Source organism: Oncorhynchus gorbuscha, linkage group LG14 (genome assembly GCF_021184085.1).
Source record: "Oncorhynchus gorbuscha isolate QuinsamMale2020 ecotype Even-year linkage group LG14, OgorEven_v1.0, whole genome shotgun sequence".
In the NCBI taxonomy this organism is placed as follows: Eukaryota; Metazoa; Chordata; class Actinopteri; order Salmoniformes; family Salmonidae; genus Oncorhynchus; species Oncorhynchus gorbuscha.
The window spans coordinates 14,096,249-14,115,262 of NC_060186.1; the positions used below are offsets into that span (position 1 = coordinate 14,096,249).

The 19,014-nt window shown below is 40.8% G+C and overlaps 2 protein-coding genes across 2 annotated transcripts in view; one reads left to right on the forward strand and one right to left on the reverse strand.

The window, feature by feature from the left end:
- The window catches only part of LOC123994493 (N-acetylglucosamine-1-phosphotransferase subunits alpha/beta-like), a 34,006-nt gene extending 32,118 nt beyond the window's left edge, over nucleotides 1-1,888 (forward strand). The window contains exon 21 of the mRNA XM_046297161.1: nucleotides 230-1,888. Coding sequence (XP_046153117.1) covers nucleotides 230-301 — 72 coding nt within the window. The 3' untranslated portion in view covers nucleotides 302-1,888. The remainder of the gene's footprint in view (nucleotides 1-229) is intronic.
- On the reverse strand, nucleotides 1,889-18,592 carry LOC123994494 (cholinephosphotransferase 1-like). Its single transcript, XM_046297163.1, has 8 exons — nucleotides 18,113-18,592; nucleotides 8,860-9,007; nucleotides 6,686-6,827; nucleotides 6,441-6,525; nucleotides 5,753-5,884; nucleotides 4,379-4,537; nucleotides 3,980-4,105; nucleotides 1,889-3,777 (listed from the first exon to the last, which is right to left on the reverse strand). The coding sequence occupies exons 1-8, from the start codon at nucleotides 18,350-18,352 to the stop codon at nucleotides 3,661-3,663; spliced, it is 1,149 nt and encodes a 382-aa protein (XP_046153119.1). The 5' UTR covers nucleotides 18,353-18,592; the 3' UTR covers nucleotides 1,889-3,660.
- Between the last annotated feature and the right edge of the window lie 422 nt (nucleotides 18,593-19,014).

The following is a 19,014-nucleotide window of genomic DNA, read 5'->3' on the forward strand; positions in this document are numbered from 1 at the left end:
GGTTTATTGGCTCAAGCTTGGACCAATGAACCAACTTTTGGTGACTTTACAGGACTTAAAGTTGACTCTCCCGAAATGCTGTTGCCCTGATCTGTTCAAAGTCAAGAAAAACACAGCTAAAAGCTTCCGCTCAGAGCCACATGCTGACAAAGTAATGTCGCTTCCTCCTTTTTCACTCTTGTTTGTGTTTTTGTGACCGTTCTTTTGCGGTATTTTCTTCTTCCCTCAGCTGATTCTACTGAAGCGCAAGCTGTTTCCCAGACGCAGGGTCAGCAACGATGTCAACCCAGAGCGTGTGTGAAGAACGAGGGAAAACGTCCTTATCCACCCCTCTGCAACCTCCCTCTCTCCACCCTGCTACCTGTCCTCTCCCTCCACCCTCAACCTCTCGCTGAGTTCAAAGTGAGGACCATGCAGGGGTAGGTGGAGAGTGAGGAGGGCTATCCCTAAATCTCGAAACGTCCTCACCTGGGATTGCGTCAGCATGGGTCAAGGAGAGGGGAACTCTGGTAAACAACGTAAATCATGTGTGGTGGGTAAGATGATTGACAGGCATCACCTGGCTGGGAGATGCTGTGCCAGCGGACAAAGCCTGTAAAGCCAGAAACTTCTCTTCCCTTTCACCAGGGGTGCCAGAGGGATTTATCGCCCACACGCCAGGCTGTGGAGAAGGACACTGACTGAGCCAACTATGTGCTAAACTGCTCCAGTCCAGTCAGTGTGGGCAGTGTGATTGATGTACTGTTAAAAGCATGATCTGGAAGCGATTGGTGGGATTACAGCACCTTTAACCATGAGAGCTGTAACCTTCCGAAGCGTTCGAGGTTAGGTTGGACACTATTTTTCTAATTGAATCTATATTCCACAGAAGGAAAAAAGGGATCGGGAAGGGAAGGGGTTGATCAGAATAACAGGAATTATGCCATTTGACCCATTTCACCATGTCACTGTCTACATTCAACACAAGTGCCTTATTTTAAAGAGTGTTACCTGAAGTATCAGACTGTATGACCTTGTTTACCCATTGTCCCTGCTTGCCTTTTTAAATGTCTTGGTTGGATTTGGTATGTACATGTCATAAGTGATTTCTTTCAAAGGCATGGGGTTGTGGGTGAAAAATGGCACACCAGTTTTTTTTATTTTTATCATGAATGTTTCACACAGTAGACCACACAGAATGTGTCTCTGTGGGATACTGTACATTTATCTCTGCTAGTGTCTGAAATTCACATCTCTGCAGCATCTGATTGTATCGTTCAGTGAATGCGTTCCTAATGAATGCCACGGACTGTTCATTTAGCTCCACAAGTGTTCTACTACTGACCCTCAATTCTATGGTCTCTCTGTTGAGCCTTCGTTGCCTGCATTTGGTAGCTCTCCTCTCCGCTTACAAGCGGTGCATTGATGTGAATGATTGCCAGCAGCAGTAGAACCATGATGTTTTGCTGCCTTAGTATTGCTGAACTGTGGTATGCAGTGTGCCAGATTTACACAGCAAGCGTAAATCTGGGACACTCAAATTAGGATATGTAGCAAGGTTACTTAAGGAAGAAAATTGGGGTGGGCGTATAATGGGAACATTAGTAACCCAAAGGTTGCGTGTTTGGCTCTTTGGCAACTAACTCATTTTTAAATACTTGGCAAATTGGAATTTGTAACATGTACTATATGGCGTGCCATGGATTTATGTACAGAATAACAAACTGCTCTGAGACCAGGTTGAATTACAACAATGGGTGGTATGCATGGACATGGAGTTAAATGTACATTTGAATTGAGTCTCTTGGGAGTGTCAAATTCACAATTTTAGTTTAGTCAACACTTTGGCTCATCCCCAAAATCAAATAAACCTGAATCACTTGGTTATGCTTTAAATCATGAAATGTAATTTCTTGAATGGAAAATATTTATTTATTACAATCATTTTCAACTTTAGTATAAAGATGTTTTACTTGTATTGAATAGTGCAATACCATGTTAAAATTGAGCATGTGGCATTTTCAATGCATAGTTTAAGTTCACACCCTGATTGAACAAAAACAGGTGGCTAACTTAAGGTTGGCTGTTATTTCCAGACAAAGTTATTGAAATATTACATAATCTGAAGGCTCTCATTGGAATTCTACCCAGAAATATCTGCGAGTCAAAATGTCCTTTTTAGGGGCATTTTCTCTATGGTACGGTGGGCATATTCCTAGAGTTGGGGTTCTTGATTTACTTATCTTTGTTCCAATAGTTACATGACCGCAGAGGCAAAACACCCCCGAAATAATACATCTGCACCGTTGCATCCCTTTGTCTGTCCTAAAGTTGTCAAACAATGCATTCAGCTATGGCCTGAAACAGTTCAGAATCATACCGTTCAACGATAAATCACAATGTACCAAATGCATTTCCTATGCATTTTCTAAATGTGATTGGAAAAAATAGATGGCTTCCAGTACAGAATTATAATAAACAGTAAAATAAGTTCCAGTACAACGTTCTCAGTGTTACGTATATTGTCTGATACTTCAACCATAAATACTGGTTTCATAGTGATGCAGAAAAGAAAAACATTTTAGTACTTGTTCCTAAACTGCTTCAAATTTTTTAAATTAAAACAAAGGATTCAAAAACGTTTAAGGCGCCAAACAGAATTCTGTACAATCAAAGAATTAGCCCTTTACGGAGAAGAACGTTGAAAGCAGATGAGACTCTGGTGTTAACACATCAACATGACTACAAGGACTTCAACTGGAGTAGAGTTGAGGTTACAGAGGGTAAGTGGTGCTGGATACACTGGGGATTCACAGTCAGATGGAAGCCCTTGTAGAAGAAATGTCACTGTTTTCAGCGTTGACCCTTGCCCCTTCACCTGCAGTCCTTGACAATTAACGTACCATACCTCATTAGGAATGTCTCATTCTACTTTTGGAAGTATTCAGAGGTTGAAAGGTTGATTTATTTTGTATTTCCTAGCCCTGATCGAGTTCATTTCATGTCCGATTGGGTCTCATTCATTCAATAAACATGACTAGTGAATGATTAAGAGCTACAATATTAATTTGAACAATGATATCACATTGTTTAACAAGAGGCTGTTAAGTAAAGACAAAGGTGTCTAGTACTGTAGCCTCTAACTTTACAGCATTGAATATAGGTCAATTAGATAGGAATATGTATCAATTGTAAGTTAAAACAATAATGGGGGGGGGAAACACAAAGCAACTCCTTTATCTGATCACTGAGAAACATTTGATCTTTGCCAAAAAAAATGTATTGTAGCTTTAACCCATAGTGTAATGATGTAGTCTAATTTAAATGAGCTGAAAATAATGGAGGATGTTAAAACCGGTCTGATGATATTTAAATCTCAGATTACCCCAGGTAGTGATTACTTCCTATACAGAGACAAAGAAAAACCAACTTATTTCCATGCCAGCTACTCTGCACTCATCCAGTGAGATACAGACGAGAGTGTGTTACCCTTGACGATGGATCTAATCAGGGCCGGTTACGTCGTTCCTGTCATTACTCTAGTGTTATTACAGGCAACCTTTAGTCAGAGGTGGTCACTGTGTCAAGGCTGCTGAGGTTTGGGGTGGAGGGGACCTTTTCATCATCGTCTGCTTTCAAGAGCGGGGCTGTGTCCTCTGCCTCCTTCCGCCGGGCAAAACGTCAGTTGCGTTTGAGGGCAGCTTGCACCGTGATGCTGAACACGTGAATGCGCAGGTGAGAGGCGATCTGGATGCACACGCCTGTGCAGTAGCGTGTCAAGTCAATCAACGACAGGACCTGTGGAGGAAATACAAGGACCGGCATGATAAATGGACTTGATGCACATAGGGCAGGTGTTCCCGGGCAGTTTGTGGTTGGGGGAAACTTCTGGTCCCATCTATGTGGAAATATCAACTGAAGTGGGTTGAAAATGACACCAGACCTGTACGAAAACAGTTTGATGACAGAACTACGGAATAGTGACGACTTGAGAACTCACCATTGCGATCCAGAGGACTATGTGCTCGTCGATGAAGCTGTTGAAGTACTGGTTGAGGAAGAGGAGGCCAGGCCCGATGAAAGCCGTGTCTGGGAGATAAAGCTCACTCTTGGTCATGTGGGCCACCTGACAAGGACAGAGGAACACAAAGAGATATTAGAGGAGGAGCAGAGCTAATGAATGAGCTAAGGTAAATACTGGTACGGCTTTCACTGTTACATATGGAGGTCCCATTTATGGGAGGAAAAGTACTCATTGCTTGCTTGTTTAGACACTCCAGAAAGACAGAAAAAATAAAATATGAATTTCCCATCAGACAGTAGACTAGATATATTAATAGATTGCTGTCATCTATCAAAGTAAGAAAGTGAAGACTATTATATTAAATGGAGCGCTCACAACTAGCTTGTTGGCGATCTTGGCGACAACCATGCCGAAAGTCAGGATGTAGAGGCAGGGGTGCAGCTCAAAAAGCTGGTTGGATGACTTCTTAAAGATGATGAAGGCCAGTGTGAGGATGAGGCCGATGTGCATACCTGGTGCCAGCACACTGGTGTCCTAAGGAACACATGGCAAAACAGTGAATAACTGAATTGTTAACCTAGAATATAAGCCAAAAAAAGTGTTTATTGTCCTAAAATGTACAGTGCCTTCACATGAAATCCAGTTTTATTTATACAGCACATTTCAGACATGGAATGCAACGCATTTACAGAAAAAAAAAAATCAAATGCTGAAATATTTACTACATAACAAACAGCTAAAAAGCACCATAATGAAAAACAAAGCTAAAAATATATATGTTTTAAGACCTCTTAAACATGTCCACAGTTTCAGCCTCCCTCAGGTTCTCTGGCAGGCTATTCCAGAGGCTGGGGGCATAATACCTAAAGTCTGCCTCTCCATGCCTCTTGGTCCTAGGCGTTAGGATAGTTGAAAGGCCAGTACCAGAGGACCTGAGGGACCTACTGGGTACATAACTTAAAAGCACTCAGAAGAAATTGACACCGCTTGAATTTTTCCACATTTAGTCGCTACGAAATTTCATCAGCCGGTGATTGTCATGCAAATAACTGCAGGCCTCACGGAAATTGACTGTTAATTAACAAACACATTTAGCATCTCCTGGCTTCCAAACAAGCCACTGATGCAGACCTTTGGAACATCTACATTTGAAATATTCTAATAAATCCATGTAATATAGCCTACACATTCACAATAAATCCATTATTTATTTTAGACAGGTCTAAAGAAACATGATATGAAGAAAATGTAGTCCATTTCAGAAGAACATAATACACTGGACTTGCTTACCAAGAAGACCGTGAATGTTCCCGAGTGGCCGAGTTACAGTTTTGACTTATATCTACATGAAAATCCATAGCAACACCTGAAAATGGTCGTCTAGCAATGAAAAACAACCAATTTGGTAGAGCTTGAAGAATTTAGAAAATAATACAAATGGAATGTTGCACAATCCAGGTTTGGAAAGCTATTTTAAAAAGGTGCTTCTACAAAGTACTTGACTCAGGAGCGTGAATACTTATGTAAATGAGATATTTCTGCATTTCATTTTCAATACATTAGCAAAAAAAAAACTAAAAACATTTTAAAAACACAAAATGTGGAATAGGTCAAGGGGTATGAATACTTTCTGAAGGCACTGTAGCAACGTTTTACTACCAGGTCGGATGTTAAGGCTTAAGCGTAATAGAAAAACACTAATCAACCCAAATATTTAGCTAAAACACGTCATTACATAATAATACTTACAGCCACAGTGGAGCCGTTCTTGCCGACGCCCCCGTTGAGGATGACGTGGAAGTAGTTATAGCAGGAGTACACGGCTCCCCCAATGATGCCCATGATGGGGAAGGCGTACAGCTTCACCCCAAGGACGGGCAACTACAAGAGGGTAAAACAACCAAGAGTTTCAATTAATAGAACTTAACTTCTGTCACAGCAGCTAGCGTTGTTTACACCAGTAAGCTGTGGGTGGGCGGGGCATGCTGCTGAGGCCAAGATGGGAGGAGAAGCCAGTAATATTGCGTGGTGACATCAGCTGTTTGCTAGCCAGATCATGTGATCATGTCTACGCCACGATGGATTAGCTACCCATAATTACCTTCTTACTTCTGATTGTGACGTTTAGTCGTTAAGCCTCCACAGGCTGCACAGAGTGAAAGTGAAACAAAAGGGACTATTTAATAACTAGTAGATTGTTGTGGGGTTGGTTGAGTGGTTATACAGTGCATGTTAAGGATTGGTTATGTTGCCTTAAAGTGCCAAAAGTTGGGGTAAAATTTGTGTCGTCATATCGTGCCAAATGTTGGTGTAAAATGTCCAAGTCTCCAAATCCTATGGCTTAGTTGACAGAAAAGGAAAGAAAGAGTGTATGAGTGGGTATGGGAGTGTGTGTTAAGTTTGTGTACATGGATAGATAAATGTATTGAAGCCATACCCTGTAGTCCCAAAGGGCCACGCCACCAAAAGCTGACATCACATACATGACAACGATGGCAATCTGGACCTCTGTCACATCAACCCTGGGTGGAGAGAATTTATAGAACTCATAGATAAGAACAAGACTGTATATTTTATGAAGCACAATGGACTAGACTGAAGTACTATGTCAAAAACAAAAAAGTTGTTATCTGTCCAGCAACATGTAAACAAATAATATAATTGGGCATCATTTCTACTTACAGGCCAAAGCGCAGCGTTCCGGAAACATAGGTTTGCCAGTGTGCACAGAAGAACATGAACATCCCCACAAAGCCACAGAAGAACATCCAATCAGGGTAGCTTCCTATCCCACAGGACATACATGTTCCCACAGAAACAAACACTGGAGAGAGAGAAGAGGGAGAGAACTAAATGAGCAACAGTGTGTCATACAGTGGCTTGAGAAAGTATTCACCCCCTTGGCATTTTTCCTATTTTGTTGCCTTACAACCTGGAATTAAAATAGATTTGTGGGTTTTGTATCATTTGATTGATACAACATGCCTACTTTGAAGATGTAGAGCCCCCTTTTGCAGCAATTACAGCTGCAAGTCTCTTGCGGTATGGCACATCTAGTCACTGGGATGTTTGCCCAATATTCAAGGCAAAACTGCTCCAGCAACTTCAAGTTGAATGGGTTCTACAGGTGTACAGCAATCTTTAAGTCATACCACAGAATCTCAATTGGGTTGAGGTCTGGGCTTTGACTAGGCAACTCCAAGACATTAAAATGTTTCCCCTTAAACCCCTCAAGTGTTGCTTTAGCAATATGCTTTGGGTCATGGTTCACCTTCCAGGAGGACAACCGTCCCAGTCTCAAATCTCTGGAAGACTGAAACAGGTTTCCTTTAAGAATTTCCCTGTATTTAGCACCATCCTTCAATCCTGACCAGTTTCCCAGTCCATGCCGATGAAAAACATCTCCACAGCATGATGCTGCCACCACCATACTTCACTGTGGGGATGGTGTCCTCGGGGTGATGAGATGTTGGGTTTGTGCCAAACAGCGTTTTCCTTGATGGCCAAAAAGCTCAATTTCTGAACAGAGTACCTTCTTTCATACATTTGAGGACTCTCCCACATGCCTTTTGGTGAACATGAAACGTGTTTGCTTATTTGTTTCTTTAAGCAATGGCTTTTTTTCTGGCCACTCTTCTGTAAAGCTCATCTCTGTGGAGTCTACGGCTTAGTGGTCCTTTGGACAGACACTCCAATCTCCGCTGTGGAGCTTTGCAGCTCCTTCAGGGTTATCTTTGGTCTCTTTGTTGCCTCTCTGATTAATACCCTCCTTGCATGGTCTGAGTTTTGGTGGGCAGCCCTCTCTTGGCAGGTTTGTTGTGGTGCCATATTCTTTCAAATAAAAATTAAATAATGGATTTAATGGTGCTCTGTGGGATGTTCAAAGTTTCAGATATTAAAAAAATAACTCAATCCTGATCTGTACTTCTCCACAACTTTGTCCCTGACCTGTTTGGAGAGCTCCTTGGTCTTCATGGTGCCCCTTGCTTAGTGGTGTTGCAGACTCTGGGGTCTTTCAGAACAGGTGTATACAGTTGAAGTCAGAAGTTTACATACACCTTTGCTGAATACATTTCAACATTTCCTGACATTTAATCCTAGTAAAAATTCCCTGTTTTAGGTCAGTTAAGAACCCTACTTTATTTTAAGAAAGTGAAATATCAGAATAATAGTAGAGAGAATGATTTATTTCAGCTTTTATTTCTGTCATCACATTCCCAGTGGGTCAGAAGTTTACATACAATCAATTAGTATTTGGTAGCATTGCCTTTAAATTGTTTAACTTGGGTCAAATGTTTCGGGTAGGTGACCAAATACTTTATTTCCACCATAATTTGCAAATAAAATTAATTTAAAATCCTACAATGTGATTTTCTGGATTTTTTTTCTCATTTTGTCTGTCATAGTTGAAGTGTACAGGCCTCTCATCTTTTTAAGTGGGAGAACTTGCACAATTGGTGGCTGACGAAATACTTTTTTGCCCCACTGTATATGCACTCACCACTTTTCAGTTTTTTATTTTTTACATTTCACTTCATCAATTTGGAATATTTTGTGTATATCCATTACCTGAAATACAAATAAATTACCATTTAAATTACAGGTTGTATGCAACAAAATAGGAAAAACACCAAGGGGGATGAATACCTTTGCAAGGCACTGTACTTCTGACGCATAGAACAATGTATGTTCTCATTCAATATGATAAACTGGTTGCTATGAAGCAAAACACTAAATTCAGTCCAGTCTCTAGACAAAAGTACAGGGGAGCCCCACTGCTTGAAACACACTTGGTCAGGTACTGTAAAAGCACCACAAATTAAAACAGGCAACAACAAAAAGTATTTGGCCCGCACCTGTGGACACAGCATCACAGCCGTGGTCAAAGAGCTCCCCCAGCGCAGAGCTGCTGTTTGTCCTCCGGGCCTGCTTCCCATCGATGGCATCCAGCGACTGATAGATGAACAGGCCCAACGCACTCAGAATAAAGGCCCATGCTGGAGCCTGGAAAGAGTAGGAAGACAGAGGGAAGGAGGGAGAGCGAGAGGGGGGGAAGGAGGGAGAGCGAGAAAGGAGGGAGAGAAATTTGATTAAACAAGACGATGGAATGACCTGGTTTCAATTTCAAATAGGACAAACTTTTCCTCCACCATCCCCCGTTGAAGAGAAAGGTCTCGGTCTTTGTTAACTCCAAGTCAGGAGACAAACAGACTTGTTTACATGAGATGCAGGGCAGGGTGTATTACCAAATCGGTGAAGATTGTAGAAAGCCATGACACACATCGGGGAAAGTTGTTTATCTTATTTTGAGTCACTTCTTGCAAAACTGAGAGTTGCTTGTGTTGGACAAGTTTCCTTCAACACAGGTTTGCTTTCTCTAACAGACACGTTCTAACATTTCCTAAAACGTATGCTTACTACAGCTGTTTTCTACAAAATGATTTGAAAGGCAAAACAGCATATTGCAGGCCTGGGCAATTATTTTGACAGATATATCTACTGTAAATCACATCCAGATATGCCACTTATTTTACTTTTTTTTAACATGCACAGAAATAAACCACATCAATGTTCTCATTTTGCTAGATATTTTCATTATTAAACATGAAATGAACTACACGGAGGGAGAAATACTGTGCATTCAGCACCACGGACAGAACTCTTGATAACAGGTATGCACAAAAACACGAGAGCTCAAAATTACATTTAAAAACAACTCAGTGTGAGGAGTGAAGTCTGATGGGCATTGACAAGAGCAGTGAAGTCAGGTATAGTTTCTGACGTTGCTATGTGCAGGATTGCTGAGAGGTGAGTCACTAAGAGATGATCTGTGCCTTGACTTGTTATATTTCATCACTGAAAATGTCTGTTTACATTCATAGGTTGACCCAAACAGTACAAAAATATTCTCAGCATGACTCCTAACCTTTGAAAGTGTTGTTCATCGAAAGATGCATAGAACCTCGTCAGTGACATCGTTTTCAATATTTCTCCAATCACTGCATCAGACTGAAGATCGATAAGCTCAAGTTGCAGGTCAGTGGGAGTGTTATCCACATTGAAGGTGAAAGGAGAGGAAACCAACACCATGTCATTTTCCAACACTTTGAAACTGCTCAAAATGACAAGAAAACTCACCGTTCAAAGCACGCAGCAGCGATGTATACTTCCCCCGCTGGTCATCTGATAGGGATCAGACTAGTAGTGTTGGAAGGTGGGTGAGATTCTTGGCTTCTACTTGGTGGGTCAGGAGGAGTAATTTTTACTTGAAGGCTTTGACAAGGCTGTACATCGATGTGCAAAAAGGCCCTTCCCTTGTAGTTTGGAATTCAGCTCATTCATGGAAGGCCATGATGTCCACGGTGAAGGCAAAGTCAGCCAACCATTCACATAATATTTTCCTTTCATTTGCAAAAACTCAGCAATCTCTACTTCAGGTCCCACACCCTTTTTTTAACACTTCTTATGGCTGAAATCCCGTTAACGGGATGATATGACAACAGCCAGTGAAAGTGCAGGGCACCAAATTCAAAACAGAAATCTCATAATTAAAATTCCTCAAACATATATATGTTATAACGTTTTAAAGGTAATCTTGTTGTTAATCCCACCACAGTGTCCGATTTCAAATAGGCTTTACGGCGAAAGCACCACAAACGATTATGTTAGGTCACCACCAAGCCACAGAAAAACACAGCCATTTTTCCAGCCAAAGAGAGGAGTCCCAAAAAACACAGATAAAATGAATCACTAACCTTTGATGATCTTCATCAGATGACACTCATAGGACTTCATGTTACACAATATATGTATGTTGTTTGATAAAGTTCCTATTTATATAAAAAAATCTGAGTTTACATTGTCGCGTTACGTTCACTAGTTCCAAAAACATCCAGTGATTTTGCATAACCACATCGATTCAACAGAAATACTCATCATAAATGAAATACTCATCATAACTACAAGTTATACACATAGAATTATAGATATACCTCTCCTTAATGCAACCATTATGTCAGAATTCAAAACAACTTTACGGAAAAAGCAAACCATGCAATAATCTGAGACGGAGCTCAGAGAATGAATCAAATTAGCCGCCATGTTGGAGTCAACAGAAACCAGAAATTACATTACAAATATTCCCTTACCTTTGATGATCTTCATCAGAATGCACTCCCAGGAATCGCAGTTCCACAATAAATGCTTGATTCGAAGAAACATTTCAAACTAAGTATAGAATCAATCATTATGATGTTTTTATCATAAATCTTCAATAAAATTCCAACCGGAGAATTCCTTTGTGTCTACAGAAGCAAGTCGATATCATGTGGAATGCACGTGACCAGGAAATGGCTCTCTGCCAGTAAGCTGACTCATTCAGCTCTTACGAAGTCCCACAACACAGCAGAAGCCTCATTTAAGTTTCTAAAGACTGTTGACATCTAGTGGAAGCCCTCGGAACTGCAACCTCATTCATATCCCAATGTGAATTCAATAGGGCCTTGGTTCAAAATATACCAACCTCAGATTTCTCACTTCCTGTTTGGATTTCTTCTCAGGTTTTTGCCTGCCATACTCACAGACATCATTCAAACAGTTTTAGAAACTTCAGAGCAGTTTCTATCCAATACTAATATGCATATATTGCAATATGCAACTGAGATGCAGGTCATTTACTCTGGGCACCTTTCATCCAAGCTACTCAATACTGCCCCTGCAGCCATAAGAAGTTTTAAGCACCTTCCCCTAACTCAGCCATCTCACGTTTGTGTGGTAGTGGAGATCTGCATGACCTGACTCTGTCGCTTCCAACAGGGAGACAAACTGCATGTAGTTTAAATATTTACCACTTTAGTGAATGCATCCACAACATGGCTCATTTTCAGAACACATTGACAGAGCACCTCCTGATGAATAATGCAATTCAAGAAAATTATTTTCTGATCTGGGTTCAGCTCAGCTACTTTTATTTATTTATTTTACCTTTATTTAACTAGGCAAGTCAGTTAAGAACAAATTCTTATTTTCAATGATGGCCTAGGAACAGTGGGTTAACTGCCTGTTCAGGGGCAGAACGACAGATTTGTACCTTGTCAGCTCGGGGGTTTGAACTTGCAACTTTCCGGTTACTAGTCCAACGCTCTAACCACTAGGCTACCCTGCCGCCCTAGGGCCAATGTTTTTTCCTGTCAAGTTTGGGCACCCATCAGTGGTCACGCTGGATAACATTTCAAAACTCAGTCCCAGCTTTGCCACACACTTATTAACCTCCTTCAATAAATATTTCCCTGTGGTTGTAGTCTTCATTGACTGCGCTGAAGCAAGCTCCTCTGTAATTTCAATGTCTGGGGTTATGCCTGGTAAGAACATCAACAACTGCGCTCTGTGTCGCATTCATCACTGCTCTTATCCAGGGCCAAGGAGAAATAGGTGAAATCCTTTACCTTGTCTTTCAACTGTTGTTGTTCCATATTCTCTGCGGTGTCCTCAACACACTATGTCTAGGGTTGCAAAGGGTTTAAATTTGGAGTATTTTGCTTAAAAAAGTTTGTTTATAAGAGTGAACCTTTTTTTGTGGGATACACATAAGGCAATTCTAGGTATTGTGGCATATTTTGGTTAAACTAGCCCCAATTCAATGGAATTGCAACCCTCTACATGCACAGTGCACTCTTCCATCACATGTGCAGTGCACTCTTCCATCACATGTGCAGTGCACTCTTCCATCACATGTGCAGTGCACTCTTCCATCACATGTGCAGTGCACTCTTCCATCACATGTGCAGTGCACTCTTCCATCACATGTGCAGTGCACTCTTCCATCACATGTGCAGTGCACTCTTCCATCACATGTGCAGTGCACTCTTCCATCACATGTGCAGTGCACTCTTCCATCACATGTGCAGTGCACTCTTCCATCACATGTGCAGTGCACTCTTCCATCACATGTGCAGTGCACTCTTCCATCACATGTGCAGTGCACTCTTCCATCACATGTGCAGCTGATTCTCAAGATCTTGCACACTAATGAGATACTATTGAGCCCACACTACTACACTGTCTTAGCCAAGGACTACATGCTTTCTGGTAAGTTTTGATTACAATACTGGGTGGTATGAATATATTTAATATGACATACATGATTTTCTGTTAACTTGTAAATAGTAGTCTACATCAAAGTGTGTTTTAAATCATTGCTAACCATTTCTGCTAGTTAGTTTTTGCTACCATGTGGGTTTTAGCTTGCTTGAGCCTGCTAACTGAGGGGTGTTAATTCACCTGTTTCCATACATGTTTAATTTTAAAACATTAATCTTACAAAGGAGTTGTTTAATCTATTTATCTGTACATGGAATTGTATTTGGATTTTTTAAACAAATTTTTTCCTAATCTTTACAGGAAAATTCCACGGGCACTATCTTTCATTGCAGCTAATAGAAGGAAAAGCTGTGTACATTTACAAATACTGTGCCAAATCATACGTGAAGAATGCAACAAAGATGCAGAAGCATCTGGCCAAGTGCATAAAGTTCCCTCAGCGCTCACAAGCAATCTCTGACAAAAGTCCCTCTACTTCTATTCGAGGTGAAAATGATGATGAATCTTATCGATAGCAACAGCTCATGGTCCTCCTGGAATCAGAACTTTTTTTGACTCAATGAAGGAACGTAGTAAGAGAAATGCTGATGAATGTCTTGCTCGAGCTGTGTATGCAACTGGTTCACCTCTGATGCTCACAGCCAATGTGTATTGGAAGAGATTTCTAAATGTTCTTCACCCAGCATACACCCCTTCTACCAGACATGCTTTATCTACTCATTTTCTGGATGCAGAGTTCAACAGCGTTCAAGTGAAGGTCAAGCAAATCATAGAGAAAGCAGATTGTATTGCAATCATCTCTGATTGGTGGTCAAAATGTTCGTGGGCAAGGAATAATTAACTACATAATCTCCACCCCTCAACCAGTATTCTAGAAGAGCACAGACACAAGGGACAACAGACACACCGGTCTCTACATTGCAGATGAGCTGAAGGCAGTCATCAATGACCTTGGACCACAGAAGGTATTTGCACTGGTGACAGACAATGCTGCGAACATGAAGGCTGCTTGGTCTAAAGTGGAGGAGTCTTATCCTCTATGTGAAGGGTCATCAAGTTATAGCAGCAATCTACCTCACCAAGCAAAGTGAGAAGAATAAGAGCACCACATTGAAGCTGCCTAGCAACACCTGTTGGGGTTGTTGTAATCATGTTTGACAGTCTCCTAGAGGGGAAGGAGTCTCCAAGAAATGGCCATATCACAGTCTGACGATATGGACAGCCCCATCAAGAGGATCCTCCTGGATTATGTATTTCGGGAGAGAGTGGCAAGCAGCCTGAAACACCTGAAACCTATAGCAGTAGCCAAAGCACGGATTGAGGGAGACAATGCCATTCTGTCTGATGTTCAGACTAGAGGTCGACCGATTAATTAGGGCCGATTTCAAGTTCATAACAATCGGAAAATCGGTATTTTGTGGTGCCGATTTTACCAATTTTTTAAACGTATTAATATTTTTACACCTTTATTTAATCTTTATTTAACGAGGCAAGTCAGTTAAGAACACATTCTTATTTTCAATGACGGCCTAGGAACGAGGCTGAAAGACAGATTTTTACCTTGTCATCTCGGGGGATCCAATCTTGCAACCTTACAGTTAACTAGTCAAACGCTCTAACCACCTGCCTCACGAGGAGCCTACCTGTTACACGAATGCAGTAAGCCAAGGTAAGTTGCTAGCTAGCATTATTTTATAAAAAACAATCAACAACTGTCGTTGCTCCAATATGTACTTAACCATAAACATCAATGCCTTTCTTAAAATCAATACACAAGTATATATTTTTTAACCTGCATATTTAGCTAAAATAAATCCAGGTTAGCAGGCAATATTTACGTAATTATGACAACATTGAAGGTTGTGCAATGTAACAGGAATATTTAGACTCATGGATGCCACCCATTAGATAAAGTACGGAACGGAATAAATATTTTGTTTTCGAGGTGATAGTTTCCAGATTTGACCTAAGGCTCATATTTCTGTGTGTTTATTATAGTTAAGTCTATGATTTGATATTTTATAGAGCAGTCTGACTGAAGGGTGGTAGGCAGTAGCAGGCTAGTAATAGTTAAAGGTATATGGTTTAGAGAAATAGTCGACGCGTTATAATTCCTTTAATAACTTGCTGCTGAACTTGAAAGGGGTTCCTTCGTTATTTTACCATTCATGTCTTCCATAGAGAATGTTTTGATCTACTTCAAATAAGGTCTGTGTTTTGTTCAGGCTTAAACCGCCTCTGCGTTTTGATACCCGTGTAAATCTCACTAGAATAAGGTAACGTTTGTCAAAATATTTTAATAAAAATTTTTAAATGATCTTCGCTTATATTTAGCCAATATTGATCAGTTACCTTGTCCTATGGATATCTACCCAGTTATAAAAAAGGCAAGCCTACACGAAACACAGACCTTATTTTAAGTGAATCAAAAAATATCCTATGCAATAAATGAATTAACCGCTGTTCAGATTTTGCTAGAAGGTGTCATGGGAATTATGACTCACACTTTGGTAGTCAATTCTTACCATGTCCATTATTAAAATAGGATTTCCTGCATATAGAAATTACAGTTTTTGTTTTCAACATTCATCACAGGTAACTTAAACTCTATTTTTATTCAAACAGTTGAGAGTATTTGTCTCCTAAGCAGACTCTTCAGTATCATTGTCACTTAAGAGCTGTTTGTGTGTTTTACAGATGGCAGAGAAAAGCAGTGTAGGACAATAACATGGAATTGGCACCAGGGAAAGCAATGTGTCTTATTTGTGATAAAGATGTAAGCATGGAGTCAGCAACGGCTAAATCAAAAAATACCACCAGCCTGTGGAATCACCTTAAAAACACCCATCCAAAAGCCCATATGTATTATATTAAGTTAAAATAAGTGTTCATTGTTCATTCAGTATTACTGCAATTGTCAATATAAAAAAATATATATACATATACACTTTTAAAAAAAACGTCCGATTAATTGGTATCGGCTTTTTTTGTCCCCCCAAAATCAGTATCGGCGTTGAAAAATCATAATCGGTCGACCTCGAGTTCAGACTACTTGCAGATGTAAAATAAGAAATCCATAATGCCCTGCCCACTTCACTGTTGCTCCAAGCAGAGGAAACCGTTCTGAAATACATCAAAAAGTGTGAAGACTTCATGCATGTTGGACCCCAAGTATGCTGGCAAGAAGACATATTCCTATATTTCTCTGCATGGTTCGTCTGGAAGTGTCAGGACAAGTTGTAGTCTTTCAAGACAGCGATGCTCTCTTTGCACACATCATTCCCTGATACCTCAATAAAGACATTTCAATAACTTATTCATTTGAATGACCCACACCCCCACAAACACACGTGTGAGTGTGTAAGAAACAAAAAGTGAAAGTATGGTAAAGGAAAGTAGATGACCTAACTGTGTGAGTTCCTACCACTGGGACTTGAAGTATTCCCAGCCATCTGGACATTAGGGGTGAGCCAACAATCAGTGCTTATCATCTCTATACAACAATGTACAAGTAGTGTAGCCAGAAATGTGTTGGTGGGTGGGCCTCAAGAAATTTGGGTGGGACATTTGTTTTTCATTAAATAAATACATTTTATATATATATATATATATTTAGGAAAATGGCTTTCTGAAATTCTACAAAATGTTACCATGGGGCAAAGAGAAATGGGCATTTTTTATTGCCCAATCTGATTTGATGGGCCTGGCTTTCCAGGAGGTGGGCCCGGACCCATGCGGTTGCAATGTACTGTGCTGTACTGGTCTAACTGCTCTCTGCACTGTACTTGCCTGTGTTCTCCCAACACAACACTACTGTATTGGCCTGTGTTTGTCCACCACAAGTATTTTGACAGTAGTTTCTCTTTCTAGATATCCTGCTGTTTTCCAGTCCCTTCCTCTACCAACAACAAACTGCTCTTCAGTAACCCCTGCCCCCCCCAAAAAGCCATTTCTGTACACAGGTAGTCATCTTAGTCGCATGGCTCTCAGGCAAGTTCGGTATTGAGTATAGGCGTACAGGATGACCCTTGACATATTTTCAGTTGGTCAGTGACAGTGGTGTATGCTGCAGCTTATGTCAAGGCCAGGTAGCCCTTTTCTCTAGTTATTCAAAGCTGTACTGAATGTACAGAATGCAGATGGCGACAGGTTACATGTGAGTCCATGGCTGCATTGACACCACAGCTTGTGCTGCATATACAATGCCCTTGTTGAATTGTCTGCTGCACAAACCTGCATGGAGCTTGATGGAATCTGGACTTTGTGTCCGTGGTCAGATTCCAATCTGTACTGTGGAATGGGTGGACAAAGGTATAGTACTCATAAACATATTGTAACTAGTCTCTGAATACCCGAGACACGCGCCTGAACGCACACTATACAAAGGACAGAAAAGAAGCCAAACAGGCAAAGTGTAGGTTCACCCACACCCTCTCTCTCGCCCTCTCGAGTCGACCTAAGTGGATGAAAGGTCATAGAATGAACACGTGGCATTGTTAAAACCTACTATTCACCCTGTTATTGGTTTGCTGACTATGGTTGAAGTTGCATACCTATTGTTATCGATTTGCTTATTTTACATGATCCAATCAAAGTTCAAACTTGCAATAGGTAAAGTTAATATTACTTTAGGTTTTCCTTGAACAAACATTCAGCCAGACTTTCTCCCAGTTACCTTAAAATGACTATTCACTTGATTTGTGAGTGGATGAGCAAACATGGTGGCAACTTTGACACTAACTCTTATTTGGCATTTTAATCAAGCATTAAGTCAACAACCATAGGCTATTAGACAAACTTTCGAGGAACAAAACATTAGATAGTGGACTGTGCACATTGTCCACCAACTATTCTGATGCTTTGAGCAGTTGTAAAATAACAAAAGTGCTGTAAATGGATTAGAGTTGCAACAATGTTACACATGATCTCAGAGCGTTACAATGCTGTCATGGGGTGTTGCTACATGGCTACTCGAAAGTTTCTCCCCCCCCAAGGTCGCAAAGCACTTACCTCCTCTGTTGCCGTTGGGCAGTAAAACACCAACACTACAGTTGTGACTATATTTATTACCAGTCCAATTATAGTCAGAGTATTAGGCGCTACCCAAGTTGGAATTTGTTGGACCAGCCAATTCCAATATATCTGACAAGGAGGTTCGAAAAGGGATCGACCCGACGCGCTATATTTGTGCTCCTCTAGCCGCTTGAGTTGTGCGGCTGACAGCGGCTCCGGCCACAAGAAATGTGGCATTGTTTTCAGCTTCGGCGCTACGAAAAGTAGCCAATCACCCAGCGATACTCTTGACGTTCCTGTGGGTTTCAGGCACTGATATCTTCTCGCGATCGTCCAGTAAATACTTGCTCACTTGGCAGTTACGTGTGAATAGTAATTTTTCTAGAGCGGAACCATGAATGTCGATATTTTTTCCGTTTGTGATTGAGAATTGCGTTTCAGCAGGAAGCAAGTCTCCGGAAGGGAATGAGGCCGGGAATTTCAAATGAAATGTAGTCATTTGACCACTAGGAGCAGTGAATTACAACTGCAGTAGGTTACTGCAGCTTCATAGCTCCATTGAACGTAACATTGTAACATTTTATTCTGTAGTTGCAACATTTGAGTGCACTCTGAAGTTAATATGGCGTGTTCTTTAAGCATCGTAATACTGTAATTTCACGCTGCATGAGCTCAGAGAAGGTAAAGCCTCCCGGGGGAGAAAGGAGAGACACTCAATTTGTTGTTAGGAGGTAAAGAGAGAAAGTAAAAGAGAGAGCGAAGACTATCAATCTTTAACAGAAGAAGATCGTAAGAGTCCAACGTTTAAGTTTCGATTGCACTCTGAAGTTAATATGGCGTGTTCTTTAAGCATCTTAATACTGTAATTTGTTCCTACTATGTACTGAAACACCATTTAA